This window comes from Pongo abelii, chromosome 3 (genome assembly GCF_028885655.2).
Source record: "Pongo abelii isolate AG06213 chromosome 3, NHGRI_mPonAbe1-v2.0_pri, whole genome shotgun sequence".
NCBI classification, from domain to species: Eukaryota; Metazoa; Chordata; class Mammalia; order Primates; family Hominidae; genus Pongo; species Pongo abelii.
This window is the reverse complement of record NC_071988.2, coordinates 3,265,697-3,275,809: the sequence shown is the minus strand read 5'-3', so window position 1 is coordinate 3,275,809 and position 10,113 is coordinate 3,265,697. Positions and strand designations below refer to the sequence as shown.

Below are 10,113 nucleotides of genomic sequence, written 5' to 3'. Positions count from 1 at the left end.
AGAGCCTCTGCAGAGGCTGCAGACGCCTGCACACACAGGCGTCTGCAGAGACCACCGCCCAGCCTCGCTCCCCTCACCCAGGCCCTCCACAGAAGGGCCCCTCAGCTGCGACCCTCCTGCCATACACGGGCCTCTCTGAGAGGCCCTGGTCAGCAAATGTCTGGATGTGCTCCTTTCTGTATCCCTGTCAGCATTTTACTTCCCTGTGGCTGAGGGCCTATCACCTTGGCATCTGTGGGGTTTTTGCAAAGGTTAGGTTTCAAAACCTTATCATGAAACATGAGCCTCGGTGTTGACGAGGGAAACGGGGCCAGGACTAGGGACCCAGAGAGGATACATCGCCGCAACCCACGGGCTGGTGGACGCGCTGACGAAGAAGCAGGAGAGGCTCCACGTGGCCATGGCGACCGGGGTCCTCTGCGTGAAGTTGGAGAGGGACAGCATGACCCAGTCCCGGACCATGGACGACTGCCCGGTGCTGTGCAGAGTCTGAAACACCTGCAAGGAGCAAGCAGGCGCCTGAGTGTCAGGGCTGGGGGGGCAGGAAGCACCTGCTGTGCCTGGGTGGTGGGGGTGGGGTGGGGGCCAGAGGCATTGCTGCTTTAAAGGGGAGGAGGTGGGCTCTGCTGGTGAATCTGCTGGGAAGTCGGAGGCGACTCCACCTCCAGGCTTTCCCACCCCATTGCCATCCCACATGCAACCTCACCTTATACACCACGGTGGCCATGAACTGGGGGTATGGCTGCTGGTTGGACAGAAACTCTCCGATGACTTTGTTCATGATGTCCTGGGGTGGGAAGAAGTCATCTAGAAACTGGGGCAGGATCCTGGCCACCACTCTGGCTTCACAAGGAAAGCCTTTCCTGATCCTGGGAGGAGGGACACAGGTCAGAGACTGGCACCAGCTCCCACAGCTGCCCCACCTGCCCGTGGAGGGCCTTGGCTCTAATACTGGGGAAAATGCCGATGTGCAATCAGGGCTGGGAGGTACTCTCAGCCGTGAGGGACTTTCCAAGTGGGGAAAGTCAGAGCCTAAGCAACTGGAATATGAATTTTGAGACTAAAAAGGCAAAACCCCAGCTCTTCCTCTGTCCAGCTCGTGGAGACACGCTGCTCGGCACAGGCTCTGGGCTCCCACGCCCTGTAGGGACCAGAAATCCTAAGAGGAGTTTGAAAGCTACGTAAAGGAATACGCAGAAATGGCGCAGCGGGAAGGACATTACAAAAGAAATTTTTAAAAATCATAACAAAAGAACGGTCCCCATTATGTTTTTGCTGCTATCCACATGCAAATGCTCCACAAACATTCCCATGCGTTCTAACGCTTCGTAGCACTGTTGTCAACCGGGACTTTTTTCTTGTTATCACACAGGGCCCCATCTGTGCTCTCGCTGCTTCTTTCCTAACCAGATCCTGAAACACGCCCCCTGAGCAGTATCCTTTTCAGTGCTGAAAAGCAACCATCATGTTCCCGTCTCATCAGTGCACATATGTCAGCCGTGTGTAACTGAGACACGCGGGAAGCAGCTAAGAAAATGGCAGTGCACTGCCTCACAGGTGCTCCTGGCTCTACCCGCCCACAGACCCTCACCCAGCAGTGGCAAGGCAGCCGCTCTGAAGACACTGCTCCACAAAGAGAAATCTGTGGTCAGCTCCGAGGTGCCTCCCTGTGGTGTCTGGAGAGCGGTCGAGCAGAAGGTGTGCACCACACTCTCTGGAGCACTCGCCACCTAGCATTGGGCCCACTAGACCACAAGCCCCTTGAAGGCCAGGACTGGTCATGGCGCCTCCCTGTGCCCATCTGCCAGCCGCAGTGGTGCTCAGTGAGTATGTGGGGACTGAAGAATGAGGGAGATGCATTTAAAAATCAACATGGGGGCCAGGCACGGTGGCTCACGCCTGCAATCCCAGCACTCTGGGAGGCCAAGGAGGGTGGATCACTTGAGTTCAGGAGTTCGAGACCAGCCCAGCCAACACGGTGAAACCCCGTCTCTACTAAAAACACAAAAATTAGCAGGGCGTGGTGGTGCGTGCCTGTAATTCCAGCTACTAGGGAGGCTGAGGCAGGAGAATCACTTGAACCCGGGAGGCGGAGGTTGCAGTGAGCCGAGATAACGCCATGCACTCCAGCCTGGGTGACAAGGGAAAAACTCCGTCTCAAAAAAAAAAAAGAAAAAAAAAAAAATCAACATGAAAACAGACCAGCACAGGCTTGGCTGTTCAGAATACCTCATCTGGCCAAAGAGTGGAGCAAGGTCCACCTGAGTATGCTCTTGAGAAAAGCCAAATGGCTCCCCACTGGCAACCCTGATTGGAGAGCACAGGCAAGGCAGTGCAACAAGGCTCCAGATCCACCATGTCGTCAGGACTGAGGCCTGAGAGGAAATCAGGAGCCCCTGTCCTTGAGAAAAAGCCCTATGAAGCCCTATGAAGCTCCTAACCCACTTCCAGAGCAGGTGAGTGAAGCCAATTCTAAACACAAATGCACGCACAGCAGTGGGTGGGGAGAAGCCACTGACCACACGGGTCTCAAAGATGCATGTGTGGGTTCCACCTTCATCCCCCTGCCACTGCTCCTCACCCTGCTCACAGGCACCACGGCCCCCCTCCCACGGCCCCGTGGGCTCCCCTCTCACGACAGGCAGCCAGGCTGAGCCAACTCCTCCTCACTGTACAGGCTTCTGCCCCACCCTCCCAGAGGCTGGTCATTCCTGCCCCCTGCCACACCCCTAACTGCCAGGTACTGTCCCTGAGCCCTCAGGAGAGATGGGCAGGTGCTGGGACAACCTTGGAACTGGTCAACGCTACACCTGAGTGCTGGGGTCCAAGGACCACCAGCTCGCCAGTGGAACCCTGAGCCAAGGCAGCCCATGGTCAGGCTGTGGTGGGGAATCACTGGCGGCACTCCAGCAACAGCGCCAGAGGATCAGCGGACACACACAAAAGCACAGCTTCAGGCCAAAGTTCTAGGGAAGCTAACGGCTGAGGGATGGGGCTTCGCTTCTTACCTATCAAAAAGAACAGATACCCGCTCCATAGCAACAATCACTGACTCGCTGTCTGGGGCTGCAGGATTAGGGTCTGAAGTTCTACCCGGACTGACTTTCTCCTTTCCTGTAACAAAAGTGTTCAGTACGAAAGTTACCTCTATACAACCCAATAGGCTCTGTAGACAGTGCTTTGTACACAGGAGTCCAGTGAGTCCCTGGAGAAGATCTGAAAGCAGATGATATGAGCCCCTTGCTAGCCCAGGACCGAGCCCAGCTCAGCCACATGGGATGAGTGACCAGAGGGATGGTCAACCCTGACCAGGTACTCCAGCCCTGGGGGCTCCAGAGCCTCTCTTGCAAGGTGATGGGGCCGGCTTGAGGCAACACCGGAAGTGTCAAATCAGAGGGCACCTAGTTTAGGTCCCTTGAGTGAGCATGCTCCTGCCTCCCTTGAACAGGACTTGGGCTGGCCTTACAGGCACCGTGTACATGCTCACCTGTGTACATGCAGGTGAGCATCAGGCCCAGAGCCGCCATGGCCCGGTGCGGGCTGTGCACGTTCACTCTGTCCACACTCAGCTTGACCAGCGATTCTGCATCCAGGCGGGAGAGCTGCTCAGAGAGCAGGAGGCGCTCCAGGCCTCTGAGGGCACAGTGATAAATGATGGAGGGGGTGGACTCCTCACTTCCGGACAGCATCACCCCACACATCTGCACAGGGAGAAAGGCCTCTATGTCAATGAATCGCTGCACAGTCTCAGGTGTTCATGCCTCCTCCCCACCAAGTCAAAACTGGCCCACTGGTATGATCCTGTAAGGAAAAGAGAAGGGAAGCCCACTCCCCGTGTGCAGAGGAAGACAGCCAGGGCCCACTCACCTGTATTACTGATGCTGAAAATTCCGGCCCTACGTCCAGAGGATAGTTCTCAATCAGGTAAAACGCAGTGGCACACATGACCAGTACGTGCTGCTGGCTGTGAATGTTCACGCAGCTGAAAAGGGGAGACGGCAGCCAGGCTCAGCCACCCCCATCCAACATGGAGTGGGCTTTACAGCACGTCCGGCTCCACGCGACAGTGTAGAGCTATGGGCCAGGCTGGCTCCTGGGAGCGCCTACCCTGCGTGGCTCCCCAGGCCCCTGCAACCTGGCCTGACCCTTCAGCCTCTGCTCGACCACTCCCTGGGTGGCTGAGCCCGTCTACCTCCCCCACGCCCTGCCCTCTCGGCCTGACTCAGCCTCCCCTGTGGCCACCTCCGTGCTGGCCACCACACACTTCCTCTCTCTGTCCCTCGACGAGGCCCTAGATTCCCACACCCCAGGCCAGTCCCCTCTACTTCCTGAGTGCTCTGTGCTTTTCCTTCATGGCACGTGCTGCCTTGTGTGATCCCCGATGGCGCCTGCCTTCCCCGACGGTGGCACAGTGAGGACCTGATAGCCAGGGACTGAATGAGTGGCCACTGTGAACAGAGGAGCCAACACGATGCCCCCCTACACCCACAGAAACGTGCCCAGTGATGCATACATCTGTCACCACGTGGTCCCACCTCCACCTCGGAGGCACATGACACGGCCCCTCTGCTCATGGCGCTGAGGTCAGCCCCAGGCGCCATTTCTACCTTCTGTCACCACGTGGTCCCACCTCCACCTCGGAGGCACATGACACGGCCCCTCTGCCCATGGCGCTGAGGTCAGCCCCACGCGCCATTTCTACCTGGATGCCACAAGCTCTCTGCATCCCAAACGCAACTCCTGGACCACCTCAACTCTCCTTCCCTGAGTCCTCCACACCCACAGCAAGAGCCATAGAACAGCCCAACACACCAGCACAGGCAGGGTTTTGGTCTGTGTCTGGGGCTGTCCCCCAAAATCACATCGCTGCACCAACATATGTGCCTGATTTGCAGGCCTGTGTCCCATGTGACTTGGCCCTATGCCAGGCTCCAGGGATGCAGAGACAGTTGCCAGCCGTCCACCTGTCCTGCTAGCACAGCACCCACTGCCCAGCAAGGATGACAGGCGAGAAGGGCCTCCCCACGGGCTTGTGACACTCTGGCCTGGATGAGGGCAATGGCCCCTGATGAGCCGCTGTCCCTGCTCCAGCATGTCCCCAAATCCTGCCAGATGGCCACCGGCATGTGCCCTGGCTCACACCTCCCTCCTGTCTGAACTGTGCCTACAGAGACCTTCCCGTCTCCCTCCAGGTCTTCCACTCAACTTTGACCTAGCCCCTATTTCCTGCCCACTTGTCAGAGGGGATCATTGGCCATTCCTCCCAGACTCCTTCCCATCTTTGCTCCTAATTCTTGCCCTCAACTCCCCGATGTGGGTGGCTGATGAAATTCCACCCTCCCTCTAAAGACAGCTCCCGTGTGCAGACACCTATGACTCAGAGAGGCTGGGCCCACCTCTGCTAGAGCCTCTGCGACTCTGGGAGACTGGAGGTGAGACCAGGGTGTCACAGAGCCCTCCGCGCTTGTAAGACATCATTGTGAAGAGCCTGACTTGCTTGCTAAGGAGTTGTGGCACCAGCCGTGCTTTGTCAAGGACACATCTGTACAGAACCTGCCACCCAGCAGCTTTAAGATAAGGTGAGGTCAGAATCACAGTGGAAACAAGAGGGAGGTGCTGGGCCAGGGTGGAGAAGGTGCAGAGAGGAGGCTGGCCTGGGTAATAACAGGGTTCTGGGAGCAGAGAACGAGAGCCGATGGCCTCGAGAGCAGAGTCAGGAATGGGCACGTGGGGGAGTGTGCTAAGCGCCACATGAGACAGCAGCAGAGGTGAGAGGTCCAGCTCGCTGGGGGTGCCCAAGGAAGCCTCTAGGACGCACCTGTGCCCTTGCGTCTCACCGACCTCAGCCATGGCGCCCACCTGGGTTCCCACTGATACCTGCCTGCCATCTGGCCAGGGGCCTGGGCACTTGGAGAGGGTGACGCTGCTTCCTTCACCGCTCATTCTGAGACCCCCGCCCCAGTCCCAGCCAGGCTCCCACTCACTGGGCGATCCCTTTCAGGTTGGAGAGGAGATAGTCGCTGATGACTGGGATGAGCTGCTTGGCGGTGTCGTCCAGCAGGTCGCACTCCAGCACATAGAGGACGCCGTGCAGCGCTCCGACCCTGCTGGGCAGGTGGCTGCTCCTGAGCGTGCTCTCCAGCAGGCGGCTGACAGGCTCCGCCACGGCCTTGTCCTAGGCACACACAGACAAAAGCTGCTGCATGCCACCAGAGCTCACGTCCCAGTGGCTCCTCCCCACAGCCGAGGCGGGGGTGCTGCCCTCATGCTTGTGTGCAGAAGAGACTACACAGCAGGCTGGAGACCATCCTGAGAGGTCTGTGTGCAAGGCTGGCCCCTGGCTGGTGTCGGGACGGTGCCCACTGTCCTCACTGAGGAGGGGCTCCCTGTGCTCAGCTGCTTGTGTGGGCACCAGGGTTTGTGCTGAGAACTTGCCTTCCCTCTGGGAGTCCAGAGTCTGGGCACAAGGCAGGCAGAGGGTGCCCATGTGCCCAGCCCCCAGTAAAAACCCTGGCACCGAGTCTCTAGTGGGCTTCCTTGGTGACGACACTGCACACGCGTTGTCACGGCTCACTGTGCGGGGAGTTAAGTACGTCCTGCACGACCCCGCTGGGAGAGGATTCTGGAAGCTCGAGCCTGGTGTCCTCGGGACATCGCCCTATGGGCCTCTGCCCTTGCTGATTTTCTTTGCTGATTTTGTTTTGTGTGCTTTTACCGTAACAGAACTTAGCTGAGAGTCTTTCTAGAAAAGCCTGGGGGTAGTCTTGGGGATCCCTGATAGTGGTTTCTGCCAACTTCAACCAAAATGGCCTCAATTTCACTTAGTATCCAAAACCTAGCAGGGTTAAATATCGACCTAAACACTTAGCCCACATTCTTCACTTTCAATCTGCTCTTTAACAGTGAGGAGACCCCTGCAGAAGTCAGCAAGGAATGTCACCCTCCTTCAGCCCAAGCTCATGGGGACATAGAATTCCCACGGAGCGCTGGATGGCCAGGCAGCCTCTTGTTTTTGTGGAATGATGAGGTTCTCGGCAGTGGTAGGAGCCTCTCCGCAGGGGAAATGACCGGAAGACACAGAAGCCACTCCCACCCATCCCAGGAACAAGGACCGAAAGAGGAGGCTGTTCTTTGTGGATCACTTCCTTCTTGGGCCCCCACCTCACCCTGTGCTATCCCCTCACACGCACAATGCCACGCGGCACCTCCCTAAAGACTGCGCTCCCACGGCCCCAGGTCCCACTTCTGAAAGTCCCACATCAGGACCTGCTCTCAGGTGGCACAGATTTCACAACAGTGAGCAAATACCTCAAAACGACATGCTCTGGACACGTTGGTACCAAGCATGACACGCTGAAAACCTTCACAGAGGATGATCATCTTCAAGAAAGCATGAGTGCACACAGAGCTGGGAGTCAGTGTCCATGACCATCCTGCCTTAGGATCTGCTTTTCAAAATGATTATTTCTCATTTGATTACTGATGGCACAACACTTGCCTAGGGGAATCTGGGCCTGAGCACAAAACCACAGTTACAATTCAAGTTAGCCCAGCAGCTGAAACTCCCCACAAAGGAGAAGGACCCCTTCCAAGAGCCGCTTTGATATCATGTGGGCAACACCCAGAGGGTGTTCGCAGTGAAGAGAGATGCTCACACAGGGAACCCACACACTCATTGTTTCCACCCCCTGGACGGCTGCTGAGTCACCAGAATGGCACCAGGCTAAAGGCCACCCCCAAGGGAAGACGACTGGCGTCTGGGCTCGGGGAGGAGAGTCTAGGCAAGAGCGGTCAAGACTTGCAGAGAGGGAGTCAGGCCCCAGGTCATGGACATGGGCTCACCCCAACCTCTGCTGCATTTTGTGTGACCTAGACAAGCCAGCTAACCTCTGACCTTGGCCGCCTAAGGGTGCCTTTGTCAGGTGGGGGTACAGGAGGAAGAGCTCCGCAAATGTTAGCGGCTGGAGTGATGGCAAAAAAAATCATCACCGTCATGACAGCATTGTCATTACTGACAGACAGGAGCCCATCCAGAGCACGGGGTAGGCAGGCCCTGATGGGCACCACCATGCCATTCTCACCAAGGGCCCCAGACGGCTGGCACACGGCAGCCACTCAGGTGTTTGCTGAAGAAACGAGTTTCCATTGCTATCATTAAATGGATTACTAGGTAATGCCACATGACAAAGAACCAGAGGCGCCAGCTCTGACAGTTCTGACATCCTTGAATATGCTTCGCCAGATGTCGGGACCCACGGGCAACGATTTCATGTGTGCAGGTGATGGATGCTTGGCAGACACCGTGTGGTGATGTGCCACAGAACACAGGTACCATGCTGCACTGGCTGAATCCTCATAAACCAGAAGCAGAATAAGGAGGAGCTCAAGAGGATGAACACTTGACCCTTGGGATGGTCTGAATGTTTGTATCCCTCCCGAAACTCCTACACTGACACCTAATTTGCAGTGCCACAGTACAAGAAGGTGCGGCCTTGGGAGGTGATGAGGTCATGAGGGGAGAGCCCTTGTGGATTGGGGCCCTTCTAGAAGGCCTGAGGGAGCTTGTTCACTCCCTCCACCATGAGGACGCAGTGAGAAGATGCCATCTATGAAGCAGAGAGCGGCCCTCACCAGACACCAAATCTGCTGGCACCTCGGCCATGAACTTCAGCCTGCAGAGCGGTGAGAAGTAAGTTTCCACTGTTCATAAACTGCCCAGTCTAAGGCAACTTGTGGTAGCAGCCAAAACAGACTAAGACAACCGCCATGCTAAGAAGAGACTATAGCACCCAGATTTGGGACTGGAAACACAGGGTCACTGTGACAAAACAGCTCCCAGGAGAGAAGCTGTCCAGCCAGGAAGCTCGGGGGGCCTGGAACATAACTGAGAAGGGGAGTGAGGCAGTCAGGCCTCAGGGCAGAGCATGGGGAAGCCAGTCGCGTTTCCACCATCTACGATGCCTCAGCGCCACCACACACCATGGTTCTGTGGGTATGGGCTACTACAATGATGTCACAAGCCCAGGGATACGGGACCCCAAACCACGGCTTGGTCGCCACGACCCACATCACAGTGACCTGTGGATGGCTCTGACCGTCGCTGAACCCCTTCCAGCTGAGAAGCACTGCAGCTCACGCGGGCCGTGGAGTCCAGTTCGGGTCAACTCTTGGAAGGAGGCAGCTGCACCCGGCACCTCTGGCCAACACCAGGTCCCAAGGCAGATGGACCCCCGTGGCTTCAGCACAGGAACCTCTGTGCCACCTGTCACTTACCATCCCAAGGACAGCAGCTGCCTTGCAGGTGGCAGGCACCAGGTACTGAGCGAGGATCTCGTCTTCTGAAGGGTGCACCCTTCGCAGTTCTGTCAGCGTCACATACATCAGCTCAAACTGGTTGCGCTCAGTGAACAAGTCTGAGACCACTAGAAGCTGGAGATGCGGGACACCAGGACAGCAAGGGGAGAGTCGCGCTGTTAGAATCCAGGAAACGCATCCAGAACGCTGCTACTACTGGCAAGTTGTGTTCTTACACCCAACAGACATTACTGTGTGGGACGCATGTGTGCGTGTGTGGTGTATGCGTGTGGTGTGTCTGTGTGGGTGCGTGGTACACGTGGTGCATGTACGGTCTGTGTATGGTGTGTACGTGTGGCATATGTGACGTGTGTGTGCGTGTGTGGTGTGTGTGCATGTGGTGTGTGCGTGCACGTGGTGTGCGAGTGGCGTGGGGTGTGTATACATGTGCATACATGTGGCATGTATGTGGTGTGGCGTGTGTGTGTGCTGTATGTGTTGTGTGTATGGTGCATGTGGTGCATGTGTGGTGTGTGTGCATGTGGCATGTGTGTGGTGTGTGGGGTGTGTGTGGTGTGTGTGTGTGGTGTGTGTGGTGCGTGTGGTGTGTGTGGCACGTGCGGGTGTGAGGGGAATGGGAAGGCTCACTTACGGATCGGACCACCTCACTGATCAGGATGGCCGGGGTCCTCCTGGCTGAGCTGGACGGCAGGATCCAGCGGCTGTACAACTCAAGCAAAAACTGCGAACAGGAGTGGATGTCAACTCCAGCCCGGTGTTTCCTGTGGAATATGTGAGATGGGTATTTTCCAGGTACAT

At 56.9% G+C, this 10,113-nt stretch overlaps 1 protein-coding gene across 4 annotated transcripts in view; it reads right to left on the bottom strand.

The window, feature by feature from the left end:
- The window catches only part of HTT (huntingtin), a 168,989-nt gene that overhangs the window by 4,636 nt on the left and 154,240 nt on the right, over window positions 1-10,113 (bottom strand). For 3 of the 4 annotated variants that reach the window (XM_024245873.3, XM_054554967.2, XM_054554968.2), the window contains 8 exons: window positions 9,947-10,076; window positions 9,274-9,429; window positions 5,985-6,175; window positions 3,868-3,982; window positions 3,488-3,701; window positions 3,009-3,114; window positions 707-869; window positions 338-498 (listed from right to left, as the gene is read on the bottom strand). In XM_024245873.3, coding sequence (XP_024101641.3) covers window positions 338-498; window positions 707-869; window positions 3,009-3,114; window positions 3,488-3,701; window positions 3,868-3,982; window positions 5,985-6,175; window positions 9,274-9,429; window positions 9,947-10,076 — 1,236 coding nt within the window. Of the gene's footprint in view, window positions 1-337; window positions 499-706; window positions 870-3,008; window positions 3,115-3,487; window positions 3,702-3,867; window positions 3,983-5,984; window positions 6,176-9,273; window positions 9,430-9,946; window positions 10,077-10,113 lie in introns of those variants that run through there. The other variant, XR_008524958.2, reaches the window with a different exon arrangement.